Source organism: Lates calcarifer, linkage group LG17 (genome assembly GCF_001640805.2).
Source record: "Lates calcarifer isolate ASB-BC8 linkage group LG17, TLL_Latcal_v3, whole genome shotgun sequence".
Classification (NCBI taxonomy): domain Eukaryota; kingdom Metazoa; phylum Chordata; class Actinopteri; family Centropomidae; genus Lates; species Lates calcarifer.
The window spans coordinates 13822009-13837901 of NC_066849.1; the positions used below are offsets into that span (position 1 = coordinate 13822009).

The window sequence follows — 15893 nt, forward strand, 5'->3', positions numbered from 1 at the left end:
AAGGAGCTAGATACAGCTGGCTTTTTAGAGATGGGATCTGATATGTTTACAAAAACTTAGCTGTGAACGCCATGATGGTTTCCTTCATGCCACATTTCTTGTAATTTAAGTGAAATAGCCACATGTATCAGTAAATGAGGGATGAAATTTGACTGTGATGTCCACCTACCCCTCACGATCAGCTTGGCAGTGGTCTTCTTGCCTCTGGTGATGCAGCTGTACTCTCCAGCATCCTCCAGAAGCAATTTCTTGATCTCCAAAGAGTGGGTGGGGCCTTTTTTCTTTAAAAGGCATCGTCCTCCTTCTTCCAACACAACGTTGTCCTTCTTCCAAGTGACGGGGACATTAGCACTGGACACTTCGCAGGACAGCAGCACAGATTTCCCCTCCATTACTGCTTGGTTCTCCAGTTCCTTCTCAAAGAACACCGATGCTGCCGCTGATAAAAGACAGAAAGGAGATATTAGGTCACATAAGATTTTTTTTAAACTCAAAATAGGAAATACTGACTTAATTATCAGAGAAACATAGGGTTCACTTGCTGACTGAAGAAACAAGATGAGCTCTACTTAATCAGTGGACTTTGGGGTTAGGATCAGGGTTTGGTGAACATTGAGTAAATGCAGCCAACTCATGTGGAAAGGATTATGTGAAGAGTCATACAAAATCAGAGCTTACACAGTAAAGGGTTGCTGTTCAACTTATGACAGCTTTGAAAGTGGATTAGTCGGCCAGTGCATTCTTAAACATGACAGAAATCCAGTAAAATAGCCATGTTACTGCAGAACACAGAAATGCACAGGGAAAAAAAAGGGCCCTGGCAACAAAAAGTTTGCAACAAAATGCAATGGAAGTTGTAAATTGAGATTTCAGGCGTTAACGTTGCACAAAACGGGGAGTATGTCAAGTACCTCTCACGTTCACTTCAGCCGTCGTCCTCTGCTCTCCAAAGACACAGCTGTACTCCCCGACGTCCTCTGGCTGGACGTTTCTGATCTGCATCTCCGCTATCTTCCCCTTCAGCGTCATCTGATACCTCCCTCCGTGATAGAGCTGGTCCTCTGCTTTCCACCACTGCACAGGCACCCCGGCCCTGGACAGTTCGCAGCGAAGGGACACGTTGCCTCCCTCAGGGGCCTCCTGGTTCTTCAGACCCATTTTGAAGGTGAGGGGAATAGCTGTGGGTTTGGGGTGAAAAATCTAAATCAAAAATTTGCTGTTTTCCCTGAGAAATAATATTGTCCTCCTTTTGGTCCTTTCTAAAATTCAAATGCATAAAAACAACCATGCTTGTATTTACAGTCCTCCCTTACGTGTGATGGTGACATTGGCTGTGGTCTTTGCATCACCATAGGTACAGCTATAGAGCCCACTGTCCTCTAGTTGTGCGTTTTTGATGGTCAGCTCCATGACGCTGTTTCGATTCTTAATCTGGTACTTGAAGTTGTTCTTCAGAAGCTCTTCTCCTTTCCTCCACTCCACAGCGAGGACAGGCTTAGATAACTCACAGCTCAGTGTCACACTGTTCTCCTCCTCCACCTGCAGATTCCTTAACTTCATTTTGAATGTGACAGGAGGAGCTGCAAGGAGAGGGGACAAAGGAGTTATCTTCCTTGGAAATGCCCAGTTAATTCATAGTTATTTAATTAATCATATTTTCTCTGTATCTTACCCTTGACGGTGAGCTCCGCAGTCGACTGGCAGTCTTTGGTTTTGCAGGTGTATTTCCCAGCATCACTCTCCTCCACATTGTTGATGATCAGTTTTGTGAGATGTCCCTCCTGTTTCATCTCGTATTTGTATCCAGGTTTGAGGACAACCCTGCCTTTCCTCCAGTCCACCGGCGCTCCGGGTTTGGAGAGCTCACAGCAGAAAACTCCACTGTCCCCTTCCTTCACTTCCAAATTCTCAACCTCTTGCTTAAATGTCACAGGAAGGGCTGAGAAAAAACAAAAAAACATATTACTTACTACATCTGATCTCATATGAAATACACAAAGTCGATCTCACTGTGTCTTTCCCTGTTATTTTTAAACCATACCGGTTGTACTGACACATACCTCTCACTTTGATGTCAGCTGAAGTCACAACAGTGCCAACAAAACAGCAGTACTCCCCAGCGTCTGTGAGAGTTAAATTTCTAATCAGCATCTCAGCCATCCTGCCCTCTTGCTTCATCTGGTATTTTTCTCCCTCCTTCAGAAGTTGAGCGTCTCTCCTCCACTCCACTGGGACTCCTGGTTTAGAGAGCTCACAGCGCAGCGTCACACTGCCCTCCTCCACAGCTTCCTGGTTCTTCAACTTCTGCTTGAAAGTCACTGGGATCGCTGAGGAGACATTGGAAGATACAGTATAAAATGTGTAACTTAGAAAAGAATGATTGTTTTCTGTTATTTAATGTAAACTGTCTCTAACCAGTGATGATGATGGTGGCAGTGGTTTTCACATCTTCACAAACACAGCTGTATGTGCCACTGTCCTCAGGCTGGCTTTTCCTAATGACGAGTTCCAGTGTTGAGTCATTCTGCCTCATATGGTATTTCTCTCCGCTGTTCAGCACATTGTCTCCTTTCTTCCACTGCACGGGAACGCCAGGTTTGGAGAGCTCACAGCAGAGCGTCACCCCGTTGCCCTCCTGCACCTGAATATTTTTCAGCTCTTGGAGGAATTTGATGGGCCGTTCTAGAGAGGACCAAAAGAGAAGATTACGCACAGTTAATAAAAGGATCTTTTTCCATCAACATATTTTATATCTTCTGCAGCATCACTGCTGTTTTCTTTGGAATGAATGCAAAAGAACAGTAACGCCAAAGTGAGAAAATAGGCAAAGCGTCCACAGAAATTCATACGTTGCATTTCTTGATCTAGCAAGTGTGATCAAAAAGATGTCACCAAAATAAAAACATAGGTGCTTGGATCTTCTGGATTACTAATGAGCTGTACTAGCTAATCCTATTCAGCATAGAGTCCAGAAGTTCACTTAACTCCACAATGTCTATTTTGCATTTAATTTTGTGGTGTTTTAATTTTTGCATATAAAGTCAGTTGTATTTACATGTACCATGTTTACCATGGACCTTCAGGACATGCAATAGCACCATAGTAACAAAATGCATCCTACTGTGCTGAATGCAGTACTCACCATTCACCGTGATCATAGCTGTTGTCCTCTGTTCTCCACATACACAGGTATAATCTCCGGTGTCATCCAGACCGAGGTCCATGATCTTCATCTCCACCTGAAGGTCCTTCTTCCTCATCTGATACTTGTCTCCATTCTTCAGCAGCTCGCCTCTTCTCCTCCACTCCACCGACGGAGCAGGTTTGTTGAGCTCACAGCGCAGAACCACACTGTTGCCCTCCGTCACTTCCTGGTTGACCAGTGGCAGCTTGAAACTCGGTGGTAAACCTGTAAAAACCGAAGCACGTGTGCAATGAAAGTGAAAACCTCCTGAAGAGTCTGAACAAGGGAGTCCTATGGTTAGAGTTAATGATCATATTAGTGATTAGTCAATAAACTACCAGAACTGTTTTTATGGTACAGTTTAGACAAGAATAGAATCTTTAACCAAATAAGAAAGCGTGGAGAACTAGTATGAAAAAAAAAAACCCCTCTGCTTCAAAATAACAAAAGAAAAAACAGTCATCCAACACAACAATGAACAGAATAAATAGTTGATTGACATAATATTGCAGCTGTGATGACAACAACATGGCAGGAGTGCTTACAAGACAAGTCATGCTCATAATCAAACTAACTACGGCATTTATTTTGAACAGTGGACACTGATAATGGATTATACTATAATCCATTATCTCCTCCTATTATACTATAATCCATTATCAGTGATTAGTTAAATCATCAAAAGACTAAGGATGCTAAGGATGGATCAAATGACAAACTATTGTCTTTTTAGCCATAATCAGGCTGTCAAGCTGGACGACGAGATAAGAAAAAATAGACTGTAATGGAACTACAGTGCACAACGGAGGCCACACAGTGCTAGTACACACTGGGTCTATTTTGTTTTTATTGTTCTATTTTGAAGCTGACCTCTTCGACGTCTGCGCTCGGGTGATTCTGTTGAATACATTGGGAAAATTTACAAAAGCAGAAAAGCAAATGCTTTATAAAATAAGGAACCAAATGTTTCAGTGATAATCTCCAACTAGAACTCGTCTCACCTTGGACAGTGAGCTCTGCAGTTGATTGGTTGTCTTTAGTCTTGCATGTGTATTTCCCAGCGTCACTCTCTTCTATGTTGTTGATAACCAGTTTAGTGAGACGTCCCTCCTGCTTCATCTTGTATTTCTCCCCGGGCTTCAGGATAACTCTGCCTTTCTTCCACTCAACCGGAGCTCCGGGTTTGGAGAGCTCACAGGAGAAAACTCCACTGTGACCTTCCTTTGCCACCAGGCGCTGGATCTCTCGTTTGAATGTCACAGGAAGTGCTGGTGCGGGCGTGACAGAAATTTGTTTAGTCACCTTGCTGTGTCTGCTTTCTCACAGAATGAAGGTTATGAACTGTAACTCAAACTCTACGAGCCCGGTCAGAGCCCCACTCACTCCTTGGATTTTGTTTTTGTAATATGAGCAGCAAATACCCCCATTTGTTCTTAAGCCTCTCTTTGTGGAAATGGTAAACCTCACATTTTGGTAGCATGGGTGTGTGATTTTGGACTTAACACAAACACTAAATTTGTGTGTATTTGTAATCTAAAAAGATTAACAATTACTAGAAACAACAACTGAAAACTATTACACTGAAAAGTAGGCATAATTACGCAGCTGCTTTATGACTGATGGCATGAATAATATTTTAAAATGTAGATGCAAATGATGAAATCACCTTTTTGTAGCCACAGACTAACGTGTCCTCACTGGTCTTTACATGCTTCAAACTTACGTTTCACTTTGATTTCAGCCGTGGTTTTCTCATCTCCTGCGATGCAGCTGTACTTCCCTGCATCTTCTGGTTGGACACTGAGAATAGTCATTAGAGCTGCCCTTCCCTCTACTTTCATCTGATACTTTCCTCGTGGCATCTCCTCAGAGATCACCTGACCTTCTCTCTGCCACTGCAGCGGGACTCCCTTCTTTGTCAGCTCACAGCGTAACGTCACACTGCTCCCTTCTTCAGCCTCCTGGCTCTTCAGACTCACTTTAAATGTGGCAGGAACCGCTGTGGAACCAAATGCAGATGCTGTTCACACATGTATAGCAGAATACCAGCATAGCTCAACAGCAGATTGGCATCACCACACACATCACACACATTGATCGTACCGATAACCTTAACAGTGGCTTTTGTCCTCTGCTCTCTACACACACACGTGTAGACGCCACTGTCTTCTAGTACAGCATCTCTAATGGTCAACTCCAGGGCAGAGTCCCTCTGCTTGATCTGGTACTTCTCTCCATTCTCCAACGAGTCTCCTCCGAGCCTCCACTCCACTGGGATGCCAGGTTTAGAGATCTCACAATACAATGTGATGTTGTGTCCTTCTTCAACTTGGAGGTTCCTCAGCTTTTGCTTGAAGGTGATGGGAAGAGCTAAAAGGCAACAAAAAAGCTGGGTGACGGAAAGGAAATGAACTTAATCGATTCATACGTAAATTACATTCATTCGATACGTGTACAAAATTTTATTATTTTGCTTTGAAATTACAGTGCTCTGTACAGTGTTAAAACAGAGAGATTTAGTTACTATCATATTTTCAATTCTTAAATGCTTGGTTCTGCATTGGCTAGTTCTTGTATGCAGACCTATGACTTTCTGTTTCCCTCAAGTGAAGAAATAAGGTCAATAGAGCATAATAAAATACTTTAAATAATAAACACCCACCATTTACAGTCAGAGTTGCAGTGGTTTCTATGTTTCCACAGATGCAGGTGTAGATATCGCTGTCCTCAGGTGTCACATCAACGATCCTCAGTTCAATCAGCATGTCTCTCTGTCGAATGTGATATTTCTCTCCATTCCTGATGAGTTCATTCCCCCTCCTCCTCCACTCCACGGTGTGACCAGGTTTAGACAGCTCACAGCGTAAAGTTGCAGTGTTACCCTCCTCAATCAACACATTCCTCAGCTTCTGCTTGAAGGTGACCGGGAGAGCTGAGGAGTCATGGATATTTATCATCATAAACTTTCTGTTAAAACTGACCTAAAACTTTCATTCTATTGATAATAATGATTACTTCCTACCAGTGATTTTGACAGTGGCAGATGTCGTCTGCTCAGCACACACACAGCTGTACACCCCGCTGTCCTCAGGCACAGGCTTCCATATCAGGAGCTCCAATGTGGTCTCCCTCTTCCTTATCTGGTGCTTGACCCCATTCCTTAACAACTCATTTCCTTTCCTCCATTCTACTGGTATTCCAGGTTTGGACAGCTCACAGCGCAATAAAACATTACTACCCTCCTCCACCTGCATGTTCTTCAGTTGTTGTACGAATGAAATAGGAACAGCTGGAAAGCAAAAGGTGACATAACACACACAATTTCAAATATGAGATGAGAAAAATGGTAAAGTTGTGCAAAATATTTCATGGCATTTATTTTGAACTGCTTGGGCACCAAGCAGGACTACATCAGTTCAGATTCTGACATACTGTAAGATGGTAAGAGAGGCTCATCTGTAGTGATACTGTACCATGGGAATTAAACTACAACATCATATAATGAAACTGCTCAACAAACAAAACAGTTTCAAGACAGAGACAGGTCAAGCATTCGTGTCTGAATATATTCTGAAAGCTTAAAGAGTCTTTTCATGGTTTAATTTTTTTTCATTTGCTGCTGTTTATTTCTGTCTATGATTTACTTGGTATCATTCCAAGTGAATTCCACCTTATGTCAAAAATTTGCACTGTGCCTTTAAATATAATGTCAATGAAATTATCACTTACAAAAAAATAATTAACCCTCAGTGTAAAAGTATAATTAGTGTACTCTACCAGTCTTAAAACAGATTAAGCCCTCTGCTTTATGAGTGAAACTGACCATTATAACAAGTTTTGAGTAAGATTAGTTGTAGTGATGACATATGTGATGACAAATTAATTATATGGGCCTCACCATGCACTTTGAGGCTTGCTGTTGTGTGGTGATCTCGGCACTGGCAGGTATATTCTCCTGAGTCCTCAGGCCTCAGGGCTTTGATGGTTAGAGAGTTGATTGTCTTCCTTTGTTTCATCACATACTTGTCTCCAGACCTGATACTCTCGTAGCCTTTCCTCCAGTGGAACTGGACCCCAGGCAAAGAGTACTCACAGGTCAGGGTCACAGTCTCTCCCTCTTTGGCCTCCACTGTTTTCAGAGGCTGAGTGAACTCTGCTGGGACGGCTAACAATAGACGACAAGCAGGGGACACCATTACTCCCTACATTTTTTTCACAAGCCTTTGAACCTGAATGTTTACCCGCAGTAAGTAATGAAAGGCTCGCAAACAACAGACCTTTACATTTATAATCATACCTTTGACAGTTACAACTGCTCTAGTTGTAACAGATCCAGCACTGCACTCGTACACCCCAGCATCACTGTTGCAGACCTCACGGATTGTCAGTCGTGCTTCACAGCCGGAGCGACTGGCAAAATATCTTGAGGAGTGCCACATCAGGCAGCCATCTTTGTACCACAGGATGTGACATGGCTTGGATGCCACACAGGACAAAACCAAACCACCTCCTTCAATAGCCTCACAGTCCTCCAGCGCCTTAATGATGGTGGGACGTCTCTCTGTGAACACAAGGGGATGAAACCAAATCAAGACCAAATGAAACGTGACACAAAAATACACATTAAAAAACTCTGACACAGACCAAAGCCTCACCTCTGACCAGCAGCGAGGCGTACGACCTTTTGTCCCCTGCTGCAAATGAAATAGTGCCAGTGTCTTTGCGGGCAAGCTGTTTAAATGTGAGGGTGTGGTAACCTCCAGGCAACATCTGGATCTCATTGAGCTCATTGGTGTACAGCAGAGTCTCATCCAGGTACCATTTGACCCCGATGTAGTCGCTGGGGCAGATTCGACATCTGAATGTGACTGTGTCACCTTCTAGACACTCAACGTCCTCTAGTTCGTCCAGGATCAACACCTTCTGGCCTAAATGAAACATGGCAAACATCAACAGTAGGTACTGGAAGGCTCAGTCAACATCCTTAGTATTTTACTCAGTATTATACTCAATAATGAAAAAACTTTAATGGACTGTGAGTATCCCATTACTTGTGTATTATTGTACCATTCTTATTTAACATGAATGTGTTCTGTGCTTCAGTCAAAAACAACAAAACCAAAAAAAAACCAAATGAAGTTTAGCAGAAGCTTCATATATGATGAAAGGTAATTAAAAAGCGATTAATATATTTTTAATTCTGAAATACTCAGCTCTATACTAGCATCCATATGTCTTCTATTGCATGTGTATTCCTTCATTTTATTGTTCAATATTTAAATTAACTCATCACCCAGTTAATGGGAATGATATATCCTAGATTTTCTTCTGCTGAGCTGACAATGTAAAGATCTGTCCTGGTGTAGCCCACGATTATCATTTGGGCCTTCATTTCATTATCATTTGGATGAACACCTCTAAACCACAGTGATGTGATGCCCAGTGGTCTCTCTCACTAGTCTCACCCTGTATGGTCAGCTCTGCCCGGGTCTGCATGGTCCCGACATCACACGTGTAAACATCCGTGTCCAATTTCTCCAGGGAAGTGATGGTCAGGGACAGCACCACACCTTTCTGCCTGATGACGTACTTCCTACCAGACCTCAGCTCCATCATCCCCTTCAGCCAGGTCACACGCTTGGCGGGCCGCCTGGTCTCGCACTCCAGGGTCACTTTAGCCTTTTCCTCTGCTCGTGTGTCCCTCAACTCCCTTGCAAATGTGTGCTGGAGTTCTGGGAGGGATAGTGAAGTTCAGAAAATTGAGTCAACCTTCACACTCAGTACTGCAGTCACCGACCTACATTGCAAAATGGGACATTGGAGGGCAGCACTGCAGTAACATCTATTATAATGTACTTTCACCTACCTCTGATCTCCAGCTTGGCACGAGAGGCAATGCCTTCGGCCTCACAGCAGTACTCCCCAGAGTCTCTGATGGTGGTATTCTTGATCACCAGCCATGCCAAGTTCTTCTCCACACTCATCTCATACTTTGGACTCTGGCGGATAAGGTGGCCATCTTTCAGCCAACGGATGGTAACCTCAGGTTTGGTGATTTCACAGCTCAGCTCTGCGTCCTCGCCCGGCACCGCCTTGACATTCAGCAGGTCCCTGAAGATGTGCACCGGTTTCTCTAAAGTAAGGGGTGAATGCATCCACTCACATTCAGGCTTCTTTATATAATTTTTTTAAAATAAAATGCAGAGACAGGCATCCTCACATGCACAAGCAGATAAAGCTGAAGATATTTTTTTCTCAGACAGACAGGTATTTTACCTTTAACAAAAAGCATGGTTCTACAGCTGAGATCTTTAATTGCAAAAACCACGTCTCCAGCGTCTGTGAGTACAGCATCTCTAATGGTCATCTGATACTTGTGGCCATTGTTGATAACCTGGATACGACTATTGGTGACCACCGCCTGGCCGTTGATCGTCCAGGAAGGCTCATCATCGAGACTGTGAGAGAGGAGACACTCAAAAGTGCAGCTTTCACCCTCTAGGACAGAGGTTGTCTTCATACGCTGAACAATGGTGATGTGTAAGTCTGAGGATAATTAGAACAACAAAGCAGCGTTACTACAATAAATCTTAATCGGCGCGATTCATATTAAACTGTACCACCTGTGTACCAGAAAAAAATGTTATATGAGGTTACAGCTTAGTGTGAGCACATTTTTCATGCACCTCACCATGTACTGTAACTTTAGCCTTGGTCTGGCTGGTGCCCAGGTCACAGGTGTACTGTCCAGTGTCATCCTTGCTCAGTGAATGGATGACCAGAGCCATGGACTTCCCAAACTGGAGTATTTCATATTTATCATCAGCTGTCAGGACCATACCATCCTTTCTCCAAACAGGAGTCACCGTCTCTTTGGAAATTTCACACTGCAAGCAGACCTCCCCTTGCTCTTCTCCTACTGCATCCTCCAGAGACCTTAGGAACACTGCTGGACGCTCTGGAGCCAAAATGGGCGGCATAATTTTATCAGTGGTTGATCATATGTTTCTCATAAATAAACAAGAAAAAAAATGCCTATTCACACACTTCTTTTATTCCCATAGCTGACCTTTGACCTTTAAGGTTGTTGTGTCAGAGAGAAGGCCTGCTTTGAAGGTGATCCTGCTCTCCTGCGGCCGCAGCTTCTTGAGTGTGAGGCTGTGCATTGTGCCCATGTGCTGGATCCTGCTGATGGCGTTGGAATAGAGGCGGACATTGTTGAGGAGCCACTCCACGTTGGCGACCACATAGTTGAGCTCGCACGAGAACGAGGCGACGCCATCCTCCTCGATTTCCACCGCCTCAAGGTATTTGACCAACTTAAGTGTTCGCACTACAATACAAAGACACAATTAATCATGGAAAGAAATGAACTGAAGTAATGTACTTCACAACTCAGTTTTCGCCCAAATCATGTTTAACCTACCTTCTACTTTCACGTGTGCTGAGCTCTGGGAGCCTCCAGCCATGCAGCGGTACTGCCCTCCATCCATCCCTGTCAAGCCGTGAATGGTCAGCGCTGCTCGTTTCCCCTCTCTCTTCATGCTGTACTTGTTTGAGGTCTTCAGAGCGGTGCGACCTTTAAACCACCGCACCACCCTGGGAGATGGGGTGAACTGACAGCTCAGAGTCACAGAGCTGTTCTCCTTCGCCTCCACATCGTCCATGTGGCGAACAACCTGAAGCGGTCGTTCTAAGAGGGAAATGTAAAGAGTGCTTTAAAGAGACAGAACTAAAATGTTCAGCATTCACCCACTTTATCCGCTTAATCCTTTTCAGGATCATGCAGAGTACTTTGTAGCATTGATAAGACATTTAGCAGCAAAGCCTGTCATTACCTTATATTACAGTGCAAAAAGGATGTTTTTCTGAGCTATTTTTTCACTGCTAATGCTGTACAATTTCTTTCTCCACACTCTGGAATGCTCCCTTGTGTGGCAGAGCAGCAAAAAGCATGTAAAGTTAACTATTAGTCTTTAATTAGTATCCTAAGTCAGTGGAATAATATATAATTGATCTGTGGTTATGGTCACTGTGACGCACAAGTTTTACGGTGTGAAGCAAAAATCATATTCTACACTGTGTATGATATTTCATTTTTAAACCATAATTTTTTGATAAACAAATATAAAATTTAATTCTATGACAACTTTAAACACTTTTCCATGTGGTTTGCGTTCTGAGACACTCACCTTTCACAGTAAGCTGAGCAGTGGAGCGACTCTTGCCAGCTACAAAGACCACAGGGCCGGACATGGAGCTTTCTGTGGAGGTGAGACAGAGACTGTGGAGGGTGCCCTCCCTGTCGATGTTCACCATCGCACATGGCTCCAGCACTTTGCCGTTCAGCGTCCACCTCGGAGGCCTCCCTGACTTCAGGCTGGTCTCCACCTGGAACAGTGCTGGCTCTGGCTCCATCACCTCCACTGAGCTCATCCCCCGCACTATACTGATAGCCTGCTCTGCATGTACAGCCATAAAGCACATTACCACTACTGACGCAGCTCCTGACTCACAGCATTAGAATAAACACTTCTGATTACATAGCTCTTTTAAAGGATCCTTTGTTATCTGATAGTTATCACTTATACGTGTATCTACATGAATGCAAAACATAGGGTCGGCCATAAACTTAACATTGTGACTGCTATGATGACTGTGAGAGCAAGCATCTCACCCTCCACTAGGAGCTGACATGAGGTTTCATCATCTCCTGCGTCACATGTGTAGGTGTCCTCATCTGAGGAGCTTACGTCGTCGATAGTCAGCTGCCTGTAGACATCTTGGCTGATTAGTTGATACTTCTTACCGGGCAGAAGCTCCTTCCCGTTCTTGTACCACCTGACCTGGGCGTTGGGTCGTGACACCTGGCACTCCAGCAGACCCCGGTGGCGATACATGGCTATCTTGACCCTCAGAGGACGCACTATCTGGACTGGGAGCTCTGAAGCGGGGAAGAACAGGCTGTAAACCTTAAGTGAAATCATTTCCTCCATAAATTCATATTATGTTGTGACATAAACAGTCTGGTGGCTCACCTTTCACTGTGAGAGTTGCATAGGATGACACACGCTGTGCGGTGAACCTGATCTCTCCAGCATGCTCTGGCCTGACTGACTTGAAGAACAGGGTGTGAGTTTTACCTGCAATCAGATCAAAGCAAAATGTTTTATTCTTTTCATGTTTTGTATTTTACATCTGTCCATTACAACCACTGTGACCACGCAAACACAGCTTCTTGGCAAAGTGTACTATGAAATAAGCACTGGAGAGTATTTGTACTCATTGGGCGTTACGTTTCTGTAAAGTCCATGCAGTTGGTCACTTGCCCTGGTGTCTGATCTTGATGTTGTCCCCAGGTCGGATCCTGCAGTCATCTCTGTACCACCGACCATCCACATCCACCTGGTTGACCTCACACAGGAAGTTCACGGGTTGACGCTCCGTTGTGTCGACATCCTCCAGCTCCTTCACTATGTGGATGTCCCTAGCTGGCAGAAGATATCTAAATCATGACTAGTAAAAGCAACTCAAGCAGAACTTTATGAATCTGCTTGTCTGATCTCTCTTTGACTTTAGCACTGAATGGGAATGTCAGTAGTTTTGCAGGTTCATAAACCACAGCACTGGACAAATTGGTATTTTGACCTGATGATGATGCTAGATGTCAGGTCACAATTACACAATTACAATTCATCCTCTAGTTTTGGTGGGGGTAGAGGAAGCTTGGAAGTCATTGCAATACATCATCTGAGAACCATGAATGTCGAGTGTAGAGATATTTCAGTCTGGGTGGTGGGTGGGTGTAATATACAATGTCCATAGAAGTAGTTTTGTCTGTTGTATTACCTTACCTCTGACACTGAGTCGACCTGAGGTCTGAATGCCATTAGCCTGAAAAGAGAACAGGCCGGCGTCTCCCAGAGCGGCCCTGTTTAGGATCAGGGAGTGTTTCTTCCCATGTGTGCTGATGCGACAGTTGGGCTTAGACTTGAGTTGCACTCCATCCCTGGTCCACACCCCCTCGATGTAGGCCAGGTTGAGGGTCACCTCAAAGGAGCAGCTCTCACACTCAGACACCTCCACATCCTCCAAACACTTCACCACCTGCAGACGGTTTTCTGGCAAACAAACGCACAATATTAGAGGTTAAAGATTTCTGAATCTTTCATCTTTCATACTGAAAGATAAAGCTGAGAGAAGTGAGAAGAGAACTCACTTGCAGCTGCTACTATTCCTCCAGGTATGTTGTCTCCCATGCCTCCTGCTCTTCTCTCAGTGTGATTAAGGAATCTCTGCTTTTTACCACAGAGCTACAACTATAATATGATTAAAAAATACATATCAGGTAATGTCTCTGGCTAAAAAGATAACTCATGATCTGTCTTGCCACTACAATAAAGAATATTAAGTCCTGCAATGAAGTTACCAGCTCATTCACACATCATTCACAATTACTGGCATTCAGCTTCTTTCAGGTGCGCTCTGTAGATACAGTTTGGTAAAAAACCTGTTGAAGTGTTTACCCTGATATTTATTCTGGGCATGACTATGTTTCAAATGCCAAACAAATTCCTCTCAAGCTAATGATGATATAAACCATCACTTCCAAAACGGCAACACATGCCCATCAAAATGGACACGCATGGCAACGCTCTCGTATGGTTGATCCCTGTGATGGCATGCCAGTCCTCCTCAGTAATGAGGAGCAGAGTAATCTCTGTCACCTCACTTGGCTGAGCTCAGCACCACCAATATAGACTCAGCTGTGATGCCACCTCTATCAGGCTGCATGCACTGAACTCAGGAAAAAAAAAGGGAAGCCTTAAAAAACAAACTAGAGGCTAAATGAGACATGCCAATTACCAAACTGATTGATATGATATTTGAGATCATGAAGCACTTTTCAGAGGCTCAAGTGTAGGGTCACTCAATTTCATTACCCACCTAGAATGACATTTCATAATGCGTCACAGTGACACTACATTTGCAAATAATTATTTAAATTACCTGTAGAGGCCAAATGTGTTATTAGGTCTAATGGAATCTTCTTCAAGATGCCATGCAAGATGAATAAGTACCATGAAAATAAAAAACAAACCTTAACAATGAGTTGAGTAAACTCAAAACAGGTGGTTGTGAAATGTATTCACCTATTAAGACTTTGAACTTTCATAAAAAATCGCCCTATTATAATTGTGTGACGTAAGACTCAACTTACTAAAAAACTTCCGTCAACACCATGTTCAACAGCGACTTCCCCTTCTATTGCAAATAAGCAAATAATGATTAGATACTACCAAAATAAAACAAGAACATACCAGATCACTTGAAGTGATGCACCAATGACAGCACCTTCACCTGAAAAAAACAGCTGGATAAAACATCCACCATGGCAACAGATCTGACCAGGTCTCGTCTTGTTTCCCACAAAGCCTTTAAGATTAACAACAATCGTTTAGCCAAAGGAGAACATGCCCAGGTTTACAAGCTGCGTCCCAGTCCCCAGAGCAGACAGCCTATAGCGCTTTCTCTTTTTTTTATTTTTTTCCTGCTGTGATGGAGCGTAGTGCTGAACAGCTGACATATCTCTCCCCACATACTAACCTCCAAAATAGCCTTCTGTCAGTATGAGGGCAAAGATAGCTTTGGCTTTAATGGTGTGAGGCAACTCATGTCCAGCGTCAATGGAACCATCCAAAACGATCAAAATGTATACAATAGGCTTAGTGAGTTTGATGGTTTTCCTGTGTGCATGAATGAGTGGGCCACAAGTGCAAATGACTTGAGGGCATCTCAGTCAAAAGTTTAAATAACCTAGCATGAAGATGGAGGTGAATGATCTGTACAATTTGTACCATCTGCACACAAATTTGTTGTTATACACTTAAACTCACTACTATTTTTCACCAGATTGCTCAGACTGAGATCTCCTCCATCAAAATGGACAAGACAAGACAGAAGAGCATTCTTCACAGTTTAGGGCTGATGCAGTTTAATCACGTACTCTTTACAATACTGACCCATATCTGTCAGTGTCCTAAACATGAGGTTAGTAAGATCAAAGTCCATAGATCTCCACTGGGAGTTTCTGCCACTGCCAAAGTTGAAAGGTCACAAAAGATTAAGTGATATTAAGCTCCTATTTCACCAGGTCCTCACTAATGAACACACACAACAGTTCTTATACATGGACCACTCCTCTGACAGTCATATGCACAGAGTCAGTGACAGTAGTTGACTACTGTATACAACCAAAGCCTTCAGACTGAAAACAACAAAACATTTAGAAAAACACAGCAGCATTGCAAATGTCCATTTCACCTACACTGACTGATTATGCCAATTAACTCTCCTCTTCCTTCTCCAAGATATGTGGGACTGAAGTTTTCAGTTAGCATTATAACCAACAACATATACTGTGTTTGAGTTTGTGGGGTTCCCTCATTCAGCCATCCAGACAGAACAAAGCCAGCACTGCTCAGCATTGTGTTCAATTCAGTTTGACAGACAGTTCCATGTGCCACAGAGAACTCCTAAGTCCAGTGAAACTCTATAGACAGGATAATCCCTGTGCAGTCCTGCTGGGGCATACAAAACAACTTGTCGTCACTGAGAGGAGAATGGTGGCCCACAGAAGCAAACTAGTCTCCAGCAGCCTGTTCGTTATAAAGGTTTTGACAGTTTTCTCCATGGGGTGGAGTCAACT

At 43.5% G+C, this 15893-nt stretch overlaps 2 protein-coding genes across 2 annotated transcripts in view; both read right to left on the reverse strand.

Moving 5' to 3' along the window:
• The window catches only part of obscna (obscurin, cytoskeletal calmodulin and titin-interacting RhoGEF a), a 35949-nt gene extending 23479 nt beyond the window's left edge, over positions 1–12470 (reverse strand). Inside the window, 25 exon segments of the mRNA XM_051077243.1 lie at positions 170–439; positions 912–1178; positions 1314–1580; positions 1673–1939; positions 2061–2327; positions 2416–2682; positions 3143–3409; positions 4186–4452; positions 4908–5183; positions 5288–5554; positions 5847–6116; positions 6207–6473; positions 7083–7349; positions 7482–7745; positions 7840–8112; positions 8650–8916; positions 9051–9317; positions 9461–9730; positions 9876–10142; positions 10254–10517; positions 10611–10877; positions 11377–11646; positions 11862–12128; positions 12223–12327; positions 12467–12470. Of these exon segments, the coding sequence (XP_050933200.1) occupies positions 170–439; positions 912–1178; positions 1314–1580; positions 1673–1939; positions 2061–2327; positions 2416–2682; positions 3143–3409; positions 4186–4452; positions 4908–5183; positions 5288–5554; positions 5847–6116; positions 6207–6473; positions 7083–7349; positions 7482–7745; positions 7840–8112; positions 8650–8916; positions 9051–9317; positions 9461–9730; positions 9876–10142; positions 10254–10517; positions 10611–10877; positions 11377–11646; positions 11862–12128; positions 12223–12327; positions 12467–12470 (6271 nt within the window).
• A 35-nt stretch (positions 12471–12505) lies between these two features.
• On the reverse strand, positions 12506–14680 carry LOC127143467 (obscurin-like protein 1). The gene is made up of 4 exons (XM_051077244.1): positions 14506–14680; positions 13404–13503; positions 13039–13305; positions 12506–12675 (listed from the first exon to the last, which is right to left on the reverse strand). The coding sequence occupies exons 2-4, from the start codon at positions 13441–13443 to the stop codon at positions 12506–12508; spliced, it is 477 nt and encodes a 158-aa protein (XP_050933201.1). The 5' UTR covers positions 13444–13503; positions 14506–14680.
• Between the last annotated feature and the right edge of the window lie 1213 nt (positions 14681–15893).